Source organism: Rattus rattus, chromosome 1 (genome assembly GCF_011064425.1).
Source record: "Rattus rattus isolate New Zealand chromosome 1, Rrattus_CSIRO_v1, whole genome shotgun sequence".
NCBI lineage: Eukaryota > Metazoa > Chordata > Mammalia > Rodentia > Muridae > Rattus > Rattus rattus.
The window spans coordinates 162796703-162811702 of record NC_046154.1 but is presented as its reverse complement, the minus strand read 5'-3'; the positions used below and the strand labels follow the sequence as shown (position 1 = coordinate 162811702).

Genomic DNA, 15000 nt, shown 5'->3' with positions numbered 1-15000 from the left:
GAGTACGGGCACATTACCGATGGCTATACCACTGAAGAAAATTTCTTCCCTCCAGCCCCCACCCAGAAACCCATCCTCAGGGAGTAGCCAGTCCTCCTGAAACCCCCAACACCCTACTCCGTGTGAAATGTTGACAGGTCCAAGGCTGTACAGATCTTTTTTAAAAATAGCTGTCTTCAGACACACCAGAAGAGGGCATCGGATCCCATTATGGATGGTTGTGAGCCACCGTGTGGTTGCTGGGATTTGAACTCAGGACCTCTGGAAGAGCAGTCAGTGCTCATAACCACTGAGCCATCTCTCCAGCCCAGTAGTACAGATCTTGAACCAATAATCACAGCTACTATGAGTGTATGAGTACAACAGCCATGTCCGCCTGAAAGTCAGAGTCCCTGATCCGTCCAGCACACACATCCTTTCCCTGGGATGGGAGATATGAGATTGCACAAGGCAGCCTTTTTCAGCATTGCTAGCATCTAGCAGAAGAAAGGTTGTCTCAGCAATGAATCAATCAAGTCAGATGACTCCCAGAGATTTACACACACACACACACACACACACACACACACACACACACACACACACGTTCGAACACGAACACACAGATCCTGTACGTTAGAATAACATGCACAGGTTCGCACTTGCTCCCCCTGGAGGCCTCTGTGATCTGTGTTCTGGGGTCTTGCCCTGTTACCCTGATGTCACAAGGCTTCCTTGGGCAGCTTTGGGGATCATTAACCCTTTGGATGAAGTTGGCCGCCACACTAAAGATAAGGGATCCTGAGTTTCTCTGTGTATTTAGCTTTGCCCTTCTCCAAAAGAAAAAGAAGAGACCCAGTTAAATTTCCATCTTCGATAAACAATGGATAAAGCCTTGGTATGAAGATGCCCACGCACTTCTGATTTAACATTTCTACTTGCCTGATCTGCCAGCGCTAGACAAGTTCAAAGCCCACATGTACTGGGCTGAGAAGCCGTGAGGCGCAGCTCCGTTCTGTGCCTAGGATGCGGATGCCATGTTTGAAGCTAGACCCTGGGGTACCCCCATCCTCTCCCACCACAGCTGTGTAGCTGAAGGGCCTCTGTGGTCTTGCCCCACCTCCCTCAGCTCCTGGCACACATTGCCCAGGGGTTAATGCCCTAGAATCATGGCCTCTGTGGGTAGCCTCACACAGCTGGCTTGCTGAAGCACCTTGCCGCCTCTCATTTCATCTAGCAGGTTCTCCGGCTTGTTCTGTTTTGAATGTAGGGATTCCATCCTGTGCTCTGTCCACTCCCATGTCTGTCACTGGCATGGACACAGGCAAATGCCTGCTCAGAAGTCCGCAGCCCAGTGTGAGGCGTCAGTTGAGTGAACAAGGAAGCCGTAGATTCTGCCTTTGGGAGATAGGGTGGCACAGTAGATCCAAAGACTGACGCTACTCTGGTTCAAATCCAAGCTGTTACCTGTAGATAGGGTGGCCTCAGAGAGGTTCCTCATTCCTGTGTTTTGTTTGTTTGTTTGTTTGTTTGTTTGTTTGTTTGGAGGTTGAAAGTCCCTCAGAGGAATTATGCCTACCACCACTCACATGAAACGTTTAGCAGAGGACCTAACCTATATAAACAGTGCCTAAATGTTTGCATAACGAAACAATTCTTAGCTGAGGATGCTACTGGCACACTGAAGGACCAGACCTGAGTGCAATAAAGACAGGACTTAGAGCCACCAGGAAACGGGGGTGGGGGGGGTGGGGGTGGAGTTGTTGGTTGGTTGGGATTTTTGAGACAGGGTATCTCCAAGCAGCCCTAGCTGTCCTGGAACTCACATTATAGACCAGGCTGGCCTCGAACTCAGAGATCCACCAGCCTCTGCCTCCTGCGTTCTGGGATTAAAGAGTGCCCCACCCCTGCCAGGCTGAGGCAGTTGTTTTAAATGGGAACCTAGAAAGGAAATCCGCCGCCGCCGCCGGGAAAGCAAAGGAGGAGCTCAGTGGGGCTTGCTCGGACGTTTGATCTCGGGGACCAGATCCTGGGGAAAAGCGGCTGCACCCACGTGACCATCTCTCCCTCCACCCCCCTCAGGGCGGACGACTGCTTTTGCGCTTCTCGGAAGCTGGACGCAGTGGCCATCGAAGCCAAGTTCAAGCAGGACTTGGGCTTCCGGATGCTGAACTGTGGACGGACCGACCTGGTGAAGCAGGCAGTGTCTTTGCTGGGGCCGGATGGAATCAACACCATGAGCGAACAGGTACCAATCTGCTTGGACCTCATCTCCTCGGTGCTTAGACTGGGTGTGAGCAGCTGATGGGGCACAGACTCCCTCTGCTGATGGATTAAAAAAAAAAACTTAATGCCCCTCCCCTCTCTCTCTCTCTCTCTCTCTCTCTCTCTCTCTCTCTCTCTCTCTCTCTCTCTCTGTTAGTGTTTGGGGTTTTTTGTTTTGTTTTAATTTTTTTATAAAAATACACTTGGCCATCTTTACGGAAATCTCCCATGATTGTTGCAGCTAAAATCTAAAAAGGAATGAAAACCAGACCTGTTCCAGCAAGGAAATAACGCCACCAGCTTGGCCATCGTTGGTCTTTAGGACTCTGCAACCTTCAAGTCTCTTTCCTGGCATGTTTAAGTCTCTTCTCTGCCAGTCTGCTGTTGGTTCCAGACAGATCTAGGCCATGCACACGGTGCTCTTAGGGTGGGTGTGTTTAAAGACACCGGTGTCAGTCTGGGGACTGTAGGGCATCACCCAGACATGCCAGCACCACCCAGATCCTGAAACTGGTACATGAGAGGTGACCACGAGTCCCAGAAGGACTTTGGGGATGTGTGGCATCATAAACAGTGAGAACGGACAGCCGTTCTCAGTGTGAACCCTGAGCGCTGTTACACGGGACGGATGGGGCTGTCCCTCCAAGGGCAGATCTTGCAAAGAGTTCCTGTGAAGGGGAAAGAAGGGACGACTTAATGACCACTAATCCCTTTCTCGGACAGCATCGGGGATCCTCAATACACAACGGTGTGTATCTTTTATGTTTAAAACCAGGGACTTTTATCTGTTTGATTTTTTCAGTATTTTATATTCCAGACACTTTACAATGTTATTGAATATTCTTTTGTAAGTCTCTTTTAGTATCTATATAAAGTGATTACTGTTTATCTATTAACCAGCCTCCCCATGTCAGATATTTAAAGGGTTTATGAACGGTGCTGAGGTAACACCAGATCTTTGTTCCAATCTCTATTTCCTTGGGGAAACTCTCCTTTGAAACGGAAGTGTCTCAAACGCACCAGCTTTTCCTGAATTCTCAGTCTTTGGTTCTCCCCACACCCTCCCCCTAGGAGTCTGAGTCTTTGCACACCTGTGGTTATATATGTATTCCCTGCAAACCACTTTCCTTTTGTCTGCTTTTTATCAACATTACTGCTTTTTGTTGGTTTGTTTGTTTACTTAGAGGAATCCTCCCTATATTAGGGCGCAAAGTCCTTTCATGTAACAAATGCATCTCAATGTGTCGTTGACTTTGGAATTCTGCCTATAATTTTTTTCAGTTGCACAGCACCAGTGCTAGAGTGCTTTTCGTGTATGATGTACTTCAACACGTTTGCGCCTAGAGGCGGATGCAGAAACAATCTCGGCGTCGCTTACAATGTTAATTCTTACTGGCTAGCTCTAGTAAAAGCTAAAGGTTATATTAGCATGTAGTGTAAGCAAGGCTGTAGGGCGAGCATCTTCCCAAATAACTTGCCTTCATGACCCTCTGGATGGAGAGCCCCACCCCTCCCTCCTGTTGGCCGTGATGCTCGGTTTGCGATGAGCAGGAGTCAGAGCATGGAAGGTTTTCCTGAAGGTCTTCCTGCCTCGGTTGCCTTGTGCTGGTATAGAGTGATATCGGAGAAGACGTCAGTGAGAGTGGCTATAGGGATATCCAGTGTCCTTTGGCTCTGTCTGACCCAAGGCTCATAGAAAGCAGCAAGGACACCTTGTCATATTGTGAAGGGTACAAATGTCGAAGACACTGCATCCATCATAGTTAAATATACTAGGGGTGATATCACAGAATCCAGAAAATTCCCGTGAGCCCCACCCCCAGCCCATTCCGAAGAGCCACGTGTTGTAAAAAACATAGGTCTGTCGTCCTGAGCAAACCCTCCAAACTTAAGCCAGGATTGAGGCTAAGAGGTGACGTCACCAGGTGACGTCATCTCCCTTCACTCCTCCACTGTGGTTTCCAGAGTGTGGGAGGTTGTGACCCCGTGCGCGACGGGGCCCCACACTGACTCTTTCGCCCTGCCAGAGTCTGAGTCCAATAAGACATTCCACGTGTTTGTCGACTGACCACAGCCACCTTGTAAACGTCTCCATCTCTGGTTTTAACCACCGCAGGGCATGACCCCCTTGATGTATGCCTGCGTCCGTGGGGACGAGGCGATGGTGCAGATGCTGCTGGATGCCGGAGCTGACCTGAATGTGGAGGTGAGGGTGCGGGGCGCCGCAGGCCCTGCCAGCCCAGACTTTCTCTTCCCAGTCGCCTTCACATCTCACCCTTCCAGTGGCTGCGGCCCTGGCAAAACCACCCGGCCCCAGCCAAAACCCCAAGTAGCTACGCAAAGTCCCTGTGCGTGCTTCATTTCCAGAAATAGCTGTAGCTATAGGGACCTCTGGATTGCGTTGAATGACCAGCTCCTAGCTCCGACTACTCGCACATTCTAGCCCTTTCCTGATGCCTGACTAGAACACGCTGGGCTGACTGTCCCCCCCCCCCCGCCAGGCTGAGGTTTCCCTCCTCGCCTCTCCCGTCCTCCCCAGAAGCCCACTAGCTCACTTTGCTGACCTAGCTATCTCAAGAGTGCTGGGACGTAGTACACTGGGCTGGAAATTGAAGCGCCCCTCCCTGCGGGCTTCAGAATCAAGACAGGCTTAGGTTCAAGTTCTGAAACTACCACCTCCTTTGAAGTCTGAGAAGTGGGGTGACCCATGAGATGGAGGAGAATCCCCGATGCACACGAGATTGGGAGGAATCAGTACCGAGCAGAGTCACCTCGCCGAGGTTAGGGGTTCCGTCCAAAGTAATTGCTCCAGACCCCTCTGAGGCCCAAACTAAGTAGAATCTCACTTTTTTTCTTCCTTGCTACCTGAAGGGCCTGCACGGGCAGCACTTGGCAGTTGCAAGTGTCAAGGACACCGGCGAGCTGCAGCCTTCAATCAGCAGCTGCTGGAAACCTTTTAGCCTCAAAATTAGATGCCCTGGCAGTATTACCCTGTGTTGCTATCATTATCATTATTATTATTATTATTATTGTTATTATTTTATATTCATCTGAGCAACGCAGGCAGTAAACATAGCTCTGAATGCAAACCCATTTTGGACCTTACCAGTTTCGCGTTACTCAGGGACTAGCTACCCTGTTAAGGGCCACTACACATCACAGAGCCCTTCAAGGTCCTCAGCTACAGAGGAGGTCCTTTGAGCCTTCTCTCCAGCCCCTCCCATGAGTTTTGCTCGGTGCCTTTGTGTACTGTCAGGACATTCCGGCCACGGTTACATGCCCGGAGGGATGCTAGGAGAGCGCCATGTGCAGGTGTTAGCCCCCGGTCATCAGTTTCCCGATTACCTCCCAGTTTGGTGTATGTTCCAAGGCCTCCAAAATCCTATCTTTCATTATTTGTTCATGGTGTGTTCAGGGCCACCTCTGTGCCTGTGTTGTCAGCTACATGAGGGCCCTTGACAAGTAGGGAGCCGGAGAAGATCCGTGAGCAGAGTGGTAGGGACATCCACGCTCAGACGAACTGTCCTGACTGTCCGTCTCCTCTACTGTGAAAGCACAAAGCAATCCCACTCTTCTTCTGGGAATAGCCGCCCTCTTTGAGTGAAGTGTGGCTTGAGTTTCAGTGACATTTCAAGCTATGTCACTCCCTGTAGCTCTCAGAACCAACCCCTTCCTTAAGCAAGAAGAGAAAGAGAGTAAGGCATAGAAGCTGGCTCACTGGACCACATTTCCAAAGCATCCCTGTGAGTGAATAGTCTTTCAAGAGGGAAAGAAAAGGCACAGGACCCAGTCTCAAAAACCTTCCCCTGCCCATGGTGCTAATGTCCTCGAAACATAGTCCTCCAGTGGCCTGCTTTCAGAAAGCTACACCTCTCCTAACGAACATAAACAGGACCATCCCCCAGTTCCGGCATCAGGTCACTCCCCTGGGCGATTTCCCCTGGGGTCTCCAAACAAGGAAAATCACTACCTGCAGTCACCACCCTCTCCCAAGGCACCTGCCAGGATGTCTTTTTTTGGTACCTTCCTCCCCCGCGTGCCTGGCTACAGATAGGCTAGATGCTGCAAGCCTGAATATTTGTGAAGGTCACATTTTGAAAATAACTCCAATTTGTTTATAGGTTGTCAGTTCTCCTCATAAATATCCATCCGTCCACCCCGAGACCCGCCATTGGACGGCTCTGACTTTTGCTGTGTTACATGGACATATTCCTGTAGTTCAGGTATTAACGTATTTCCCTATCCACATCCGACCGTTAACTGTAACCTCCTCCATGACGCAAATCTAATTCTCTCCCAGCATGCCTATCTCCCTGAGCGATTCATATTGGTTAATTGCAATTCAGTGCATATCCGTATTTTATAATGAAACCGTTATACTTCGTATCTATTTGGCCAAGCGTTAACCAATATGAAAACGTCACGCGCCTACATGCAGCCTCACGTACAGAGTGACGGGCCTGTGGAGTTCTTCCTTGTTGCTCTGAGGTGGGACTTCAGCTGCTGTTCTGTGGATTGGCCCCTTTTCCTCGTCTTAACATGACCGTGAGACTTAGCCAGGGTCAACACCTAGAGGGACTCTTCCCCCGGGTGTGGCCCTGGTGCTCTGTAGACTGGGAAGAAGCATCCAGACCAACAAGGGGGTGTCTGAAAATAATGCACTGGTGTGAGTCTTGACTCTTGAGAACCGGCTCCTGGAGGGAGGTCTACAGGAGTCCCCTGTGTCTTCTGAAACAGCTCTGAAGGTGGTGACAGGCATGTAACTGCGATTCTTGGAGAGTATCGTTGTCATGTTTTCTTTGATGGTCAGTGAATAGACTTAAGGCCCTGATCTTAACTTGGTCTTTACCTGATCCGAAGAGGGAGATTGGCATCCAAGACCAGGACCACACCCAGCCCCACTGCGAGTATTAGAGCTTTGGAGACCGCAAGAACATGGCTCTTTGATGTGACCTGAGAGCATAGGGTGACAGGGACAGCTCAGCGGTGTTGGCATTTCACGGGGACCTTTGCTGTTTCCTGGCTATGGGGAAATCCTCATGACAAACCCGTAGTGGCATTTCAGGAGGCTGAGTGTGTGATGTGGCACCTTCGGGGATGGTTTCCGCTTGTAGACCATCAACCTCAGCCCTCTCCTAGCAGAGAAGAATCTAAAAGGAGGGGAGTCGGTGGCTTCCGGAAACCCCAGACAGCATCCCTTGATGGACAAGGGTATCCTCAGCCATTCATTCAGGAAAGGGGCCAGCCGAGAGCCACGCAGAACTTCCTGGTAGTCAGGCTGAGTCCCTGCAGCAGATCCAGTCCTGGGGCTGTGCCCTCGGTAGGTAGGTAGTGAAGATGAGGGATTCTCCCCCGTGTTACATGTAACATGCAGACAGCACCTTTACCGAGAGCGGTGAGCCGGCATGAGCAGAGCCTCTGCCTCCTTTAGTAAGCTCGCATGTCTCAGAACATGCACTGAATGAAGGCAGGAGAAGCGAAATTTCTGCAGCCTTTGCTACCTTACCGGATCTTGCTGGCCAGAGAACTAACTAAACACCTCGCCTGACCTCAGAACCATCCAGGGAGTTCTGGGAGGGATTCTCGCCCTGGCTGGCCGAGCATGTCCCCGGAGTCATTTATAACTCCTGAGCTTCGGTGGGCGAAAGGCGGCATTTCAGTTGCCCTCTGAGGCTTGTGACACAGACCAAGCAGTGGAGACTTTCGGCATTTGGATGCTTCTTCTAGAAACCCTAATATACACCTAAGGATGCCCTGGGCAGCCTGTTAAAATACAGGCTAGTTCAGAGCGTCCAGGCTGGGGTCCAGAGACGCAACCCTTCTAACAAACTCTCTAACCCGTCCTCGTGCATGGACCACTCTGTGGGAAGTCTGGGGTTCTGGAAGATGGGAGAGGCTCCTTTTCTGAGGTAAAGTTGCCTCGGTGCACATGGTAATTGGCCTGGGGGAAGGGGACACTAGTGTCTGACTGATTTCTACCAGTGCACTGCTGTCTCCTCGTCATGCGTGCTGTCCAGGGATCTCAGTGACCACTCTTCCTCTGCAGCTCCTCCTGGACGCTGGGGCCAAGGTGGAAGGCTCGGTGGAACATGGCGAGGAGAACTATTCAGAAACTCCTCTCCAACTCGCAGCGGCTGTTGGTAAGTTAGCAGTTCCACCTCAGATCTGGTGTCTCCACTGTGGCCTTTGATGTACCTGTGACTAGTTTTTTTGTTTTGTTTTGTTTTTTGTTTTTATTCTCTTATGAAATCCCCTTCTCTGGGCTTGCAGGAAATTTTGAGCTGGTTAGCTTGCTGTTGGAGCGTGGTGCGGATCCCCTGATAGGAACCATGTACAGGAATGGAATTTCCACAACCCCCCAGGGTGATATGAACTCTTTCAGCCAGGCCGCAGCCCATGGACACAGGTAGGCTAGGATGGGCCAAGGCCGCCAGGTCCCAAGTGGTGCTTGTTAAAAATGCAGATTCCCAGGCCTGCCCCAGACCCATTCTCTCTCTGGATGTGGGGCCCAGGAAGTGGGGTGGCCCAGTCTCCAGGCCTAACCAGACTGCCCTCACTCACAGATTCCTGACCAGAGCTAATTCCCTACGCTACACATGCATGCAGACCACCGACATGTTCTGTTCACTCTCAGCCAACTTTAAACACAAGGATGCATCACTCTTGGCCAGTGTGGGTCAGAGTACACCACATCAGTTGTCCCGGTGTGAGAAGAATTCATATAACGACGACAGGGTTCTTCACGTCTGCCCATGTCCTGTCGAGGTTTCTTTCAGATTTTATTACACATTACCCCAAGGAGAACAAATTTACCAGACTAACACTCAAAAAGGCCAGAGTTCCAGACCCTTCTGAGTATTACCCCTCCTCAAGTTGTCCTCCTCGAAATGTGGCCAGTCCTACCCCACCATCTCCTTCATTCCCAAAGCCCGTCATCCACAAAGCCACCATGCCTCATTCCCGATCCTGAGTGAACAGCTTCCTAACCGCACCCACCCCCCATGTGCCCCTGCCCCACCACAGCCACTGCCATCTCTGAATGTCTTCCTCTCTGGGTTTATGATTGACAGGAATGTGTTCCGCAAACTCCTCGCTCAGCCAGAGAAGGAGAAGAGTGATATCCTGTCCCTGGAGGAGATTCTGGCTGAGGGGACTGACCTGGCAGAAACAGCCCCGCCCCCCTTGTGTGCCAGCCGCAACAGCAAGGCCAAACTGAGGGCCCTGAGGGAGGCCATGTATCACAGCGCTGAGCACGGCTACGTGGATGTCACAATTGATATCAGGAGTATAGGTCAGTCTGAGCACCATTCACTACTAGACATAACATGTGAACATACACACACACACATGCATGCATGCATACATGCACAAATGCCATGGGGTACACACACACACACACACACACACACACACACACACACACGTCACAGGTCTCAGGGAGCTTCTCCTTCACTGGTTAGAGCATTTCCAACGCTGACCCCACAGACATCAGCACCCTGCCTGCCCTGGGGCTCCACACTTAGATCATGTGGTCCTGGTTCCCAGACTCTGCACCTTGAGCCGGATACTTAAATCACCTGGGGAGCTTGTCTGAATACAGATTGCCAGGTCCTGCACCCGGAGGCTCTGCTGTTGAGGGTCTGGATGAATAAAGTCTGGAAATCTATATTTTTAACAATCACTCCAGGTGGTTCCCAGTGGTTGAGGACTTCCTGTGTAGAACACCCAACGCCACTGACACAGAGTGACCGTCAGGGCGAGGACAAATGCCCCCTCATTAGGACTTGCCCTCTGAGCCAACAGGATCCATTCTGGCGAGCAGCAGTTTCTTCTTGTGAGAGCGAGTCCAGATCTGTCTCATCGGTGTGTCTGGGGTTCGAGGCTAGGCTTGAGCCAGTCTTGTAGCTCTAATCTGGCAAGGAAAGGAGCAGGGAGTCATGGAGATGGGACCCTAACACGGCAGGCTGGAAACCAAATAGAATCGGGTGTTCGGAAAGAGCCACTGACAGGTTGACCGTTCAATATATGGGAGATTTACACGGTTGCCCTTGAGAGTCTACTTTGGGCGAGTATGAAGCTTGGTCGGAACGATCCGCCTGTGCGTTTCACCCCCTCACTTCACGTTACAGCAGTCATTTGCTGAGGAGACTTTGTTAAAGGAAAGCGGCCCCATGAGGTGCCACAGATGGAGCTGTTTTACACAGGGGACCGGGAGGGGTCCCCTTGCATTTATTAAGTTGTGACTGGAGATGCTTAAGTCCTTTGGTTTCTTAGCTTTCATCTGCGTGTGGCTGTGTCATCGCATCCTGGACAAAGCTGGGTCTTCCCCGAGTCCTTTTCTCCCCAGTGAGTAGAAGGAAGACTGTGGACTCAGAGTCCATACAAACGAGTAATTAAAAGACTCTACTCAGTGCTAGGCGTTGCAGGAGGCAGCCCCCTGATAATATGAGTAGCCCCTGTAAACAGAAGAGAATGAGTCGTGACCTTCAATTTCAACTTCCGCAAGTCTTGCCTGTATTCATTGAACACTCGTCCCTTGGTCTCGTAGCTTGGTAACGTCCTAGACAAAGGCCAACTTCGGGGGTAAAAATACTCCTGTTCCTCGGTTGTTTTCTGCCCTCCCCACTCCCCTCTCCTCCCCCCTCCCCCCTCCCTCCCCTCCGCCTGGCCTCTCCCCCCCCTCTGTCCAGGTGTCCCCTGGACTCTGCACACGTGGCTGGAGTCACTCCGGATTGCTTTCCAGCAGCACCGCAGGCCCCTCATCCAGTGTTTGCTCAAGGAGTTCAAGACTATTCAAGAAGAGGAGTACACAGAGGAGCTCGTCACCCAAGGCCTGCCCCTGATGTTCGAGATCTTAAAAGCAAGCAAGGTATGGGGAGGGTGGGCTGGGGAGATGAAGCCATTGTGATGGTTACAGATCTGGGTGGGGCCTTGCTGGGAACCAATGGTCCCTAACTTCCACAGCCACAGGCGACGAGAGTATCCCAGCTGCCTGCAGTTACTTGTACAATCACTCGTAGGGCAACTTTTGGGCTGAGCATGTGCTATACACTGAGGTACTTGGGCACGAGGGCGGGTTAGGGGCCTTGGATTCACAGAATTTGTACTCAAGCCAGAGAGCAACACCAACTCATGTGCTCTAGAAGCAGAGGAAGCTCCTTTCCCTGGACCAGGCCAGCGGAAGTAAAAGATTCAAAAAGGGAGGAAAGGGAGCTTCCCCAAGGTGCTGGCAATGGCCAGGCCTGGAGGGACAGTGGGATTCGAGTAGGAAGAGGGAAAGGTCCCATCCCCGGACCTGGGAGAAGCCTTTTCATGTAGATGGACAGAATGCCCTCCGTGCAGCCCCCAGGCTACAGACACCCCAGAGTAGCTGTGAATGAAGCCCAGTGTATTAGTCGATGATGCCACATCACAGTGTAAAGTGTTCGACACCTCTGACTGGGGAGCTAGCCAGAGGAGCTTCATTCTGCCTCCTTGACTACCAAGGCCTCCATTCCCAGCAAAGGAATCCCACATCCCCACCTCCCTTCCCACACATCAGTCTTGTTCTCCGGGTGTCACGAGAGCCATTCCATCAAGTCCCCGTGGAGCTATCCGTTCAAGACTATCATAAAGACCCTTCAGGCCCTCCAGGGGTGTACGGCCCACACCTCTGTGTAGGAAGTGTTGACTTTGGGTAGCCTTCATGAACTTGCTCCCTTGCAACCCATTGGGGTCAAGTTTCCTAAACTCTCTGCCTCAATTTCCCTGTCTGTAAATGGGCCAATAATCACGTGGGCCTCTCTAGACAGCCTTGAGTACAAAGTGGTAAAAACTGCACTTCCCGTCCACTCCGCCATGACAGCAAGTAAAAGCTTTCTTAGAGGCTTCAAAAAGCTAGAGCTAGATGATGGAGGACGTCTGTGCTTCCCCGAGGCTCTTCTGCAAACAGCAGCCCATGGTGGCAGCATGCAGCAGCTAGCTGTGAATACCTGCCCTCAGAGTGACGGTGCACTGTGAACACTTCTCTCTTTGGTACCCTGAATACCCTAGTTCACAAAATGAACTAGGGTGTTTCCCAAACTCATTTGCCTGTGGAACCCTTTCATAATTAACTGTCTCAAGACATAAAATGAAGTTTCCTTTTTCAAAGCTCATACGTATATATTTAAGTACAATTAAGGATAGCTATTCAATTTAATTATAAGCCAGCCACTCCCTTATGCATATTTAAGGTTAAACTCTTACAGTTACGGTCTTCCCAAGCACTTCTAGATGAAGCCCTAAATTTATCTCTATTTAACAAACTGGAGAAATGGAGGCAGGAAGACGGGTAACTAACTCAGAGGCAGCCTGTCAACACCACCACCCCACCCGCTTTCAGAGCATCTCGGAGCCTTGGGGCCAGAGCAAGTCTCATAGGTGTGCTGGTCAGTGCTCACCCTCAAGACAGCCTCTGCAGACCCTGCTGGCTGTGGTTAGTGTCCCTCTATGCCACTGAAATCCTCCACAGTGGGCCTCAGTGAGTCCGAGGAGAGCAGAACCTGCTGGGACCGTTTCAAAAGCAAAGTCCTCCTCTGCCCCCGCCTCCAACTTAACATAGTTGAATAAAAGCTTTCACCTGAAATTACCCAAGAACTACCTCAGTGAAAAAGCGTTACTGGATGTGTTCCCAGCGTCTGTATTCCAGTGTTTTCTGGCTCCTCTGGCTTTAACTTGTTTCCAGGCTACAGAGGAATTTCAGAATTTATTGAAGTACCTCGGATTTATGTCTTTCAGGTCTTTGTTTTGTTTGGTTTGGTTTTTGTGTAAACGTCACTTTGAAGTATGACATACCCTTAGAAAATTTCCCGGATCCTAACTGCAGAGCCCAGTGGATTCCTGTCAGCTGAACACCAAACGTCAGTACTAGACCACAAAACACAGCACGTCTAGCACCCCAAGGTCCCTGTCTCCCGGGCCACCCAAAAAACCATCCCTCTCTGACTGCTAACAGCCTGTAACTAGCTCATTTCATTATCATAGCCCAGGGTTCGAGGAGCCTTCCACAAGCACTCCAGTGCCTGATGGCAGGAGTGGGGTGGGTCACTGAGTACCAACAGTCCTAACAGGAACCTGTGGAAGGTGGGAAGAAGGAAGGGCCTTCCACACATGTGAACTGGAACCTGCTCCCTGGCACCTGTGCTGCCATCCAGAGTAGATGACCCAGGGACAACACAGGCAGCTCCAGGGAAGCCCTTACCTGTATGGTAGGATACCACATAGACTGACCCGTAGGGAAACATACAGTTTAACATAACTACAGTGTGCAATCAAATATTCCCCATGCATGCACTGTCCACCATCCCCATGCATGCACTGTCCACCATCCCCATGCATGCACTGTTCACCATCCCCATGCATGCACTGGTCCACCATCCCATGCATGCACTGGTCCACCATCCCCATGCATGCACTGATCCATCATCCCCATGCATACACTGTTCACCATCCCCATGCATGCACTGTTCACCATCCCCATGCATGCACTGTCCACCATCCCCAAGCATGCACTGGTCCACTGTCCATATTTTCCCTAATTGCAATTTCTCCTTGCATCTTTTTTTTGCATTCTAGTTGAATTGTTTGTTCTTTTGTTCCATTTGAATTGTTGACTCTTAAGAGGGGTGTGTGTGTGTGTGTGTGTGTGTGTGTGTGTGTGTGTGTGTGCTAAGTACTAGTCCTTTGCCAACCGTAAGGTTTGCAGATATTTTCTCCCCTTCTGTAACTTGTCCTTCATCCTGTCATCTTAGTGCTATTGTCTGTCCTCAGCATCAGCAGACTGAAAACCAAACTTTAACATTTAACATTTAAAGCATATTAAACCATATCAGCTTATCGTGAGGAACCTCTCCACCAACAGGAGTCAAATATGATTGTTTTTCTTTTTAAAAAATCAGTCTGCTATTTGTCATAGGATTACTGGAGGCCTCTGCGTGATATTTTGAAAATAAATCTCTCTTTTACAATTATGTTTTTAAAAACATTCTGGCTGTGTATCTACCAGTACTATTCTACGGAAAGCATCTTGGATCTCAGCTCCCCTCAAAGAAGCAGGTGTCCCTCATTGGGCAGTAGTTAGCAGCAACCCGAAGTATAAAAATAAAAATAAAATGTCAATCGAAGCAGAAAAAAACAGCAAATAAGAGGGACTGGGAAACCTCTGGGCGATACTCTAAGCTAAGCTTCCACCCGTCAACGCTGCCCATGAAGACGGCCACCGAGTGAATCTGGGATCAAATCTTGAAAGCATCAAAGTCCCCAGTCACCAGCGACAGCCCACCATCGCCTCGGCAGAGCTCCCAGACTATCTCCTGGAAAACCTTGAAAATGGGATTCGGTGTAAACACCGTTTGCTAGAACGGCCTAATTCATCAACTTCAGAGAAAACGGTGAAGCAGGACAAGTGCATGCTCAGCAGTCTTCCCCTCTGCTCACACCCATCCATCAACACCTTGTTAGGTCTGTCCTTCCCCATTCCCTTCCTTCTCCCACATCCCTCATGCAGCCCTCACAGTCCTCCCAGCCTCTCTTCCATGTCTGTCACAGCCTGTGCCACTGGGGAAGTGACCTGCTCTGGACACTTAGGCCAGGACCCGGGTTTAATCATGATAATTCACCCACATTGCAAAGCACTTCTATGGGCCCAGAGCTCTTCTAGCTATTCCAAACCCACCCCCTCCTCATCAGGACCCCCGGAAAGGGGGGCTTCTATATCACCATCTCCATCTGAAATGG

At 50.5% G+C, this 15000-nt stretch overlaps 1 protein-coding gene across 3 annotated transcripts in view; it reads left to right on the top strand.

The window, feature by feature from the left end:
* Btbd11 (BTB domain containing 11) overlaps positions 1 to 15000 on the top strand; it is a 116505-nt gene that overhangs the window by 79348 nt on the left and 22157 nt on the right. For all 3 annotated transcript variants that reach the window (XM_032910290.1, XM_032910283.1, XM_032910298.1), the window contains 7 exons: positions 2062 to 2227; positions 4361 to 4450; positions 6366 to 6467; positions 8291 to 8384; positions 8515 to 8650; positions 9315 to 9535; positions 10935 to 11113. In XM_032910290.1, the coding sequence (XP_032766181.1) occupies positions 2062 to 2227; positions 4361 to 4450; positions 6366 to 6467; positions 8291 to 8384; positions 8515 to 8650; positions 9315 to 9535; positions 10935 to 11113 (988 nt within the window). The remainder of the gene's footprint in view (positions 1 to 2061; positions 2228 to 4360; positions 4451 to 6365; positions 6468 to 8290; positions 8385 to 8514; positions 8651 to 9314; positions 9536 to 10934; positions 11114 to 15000) is intronic.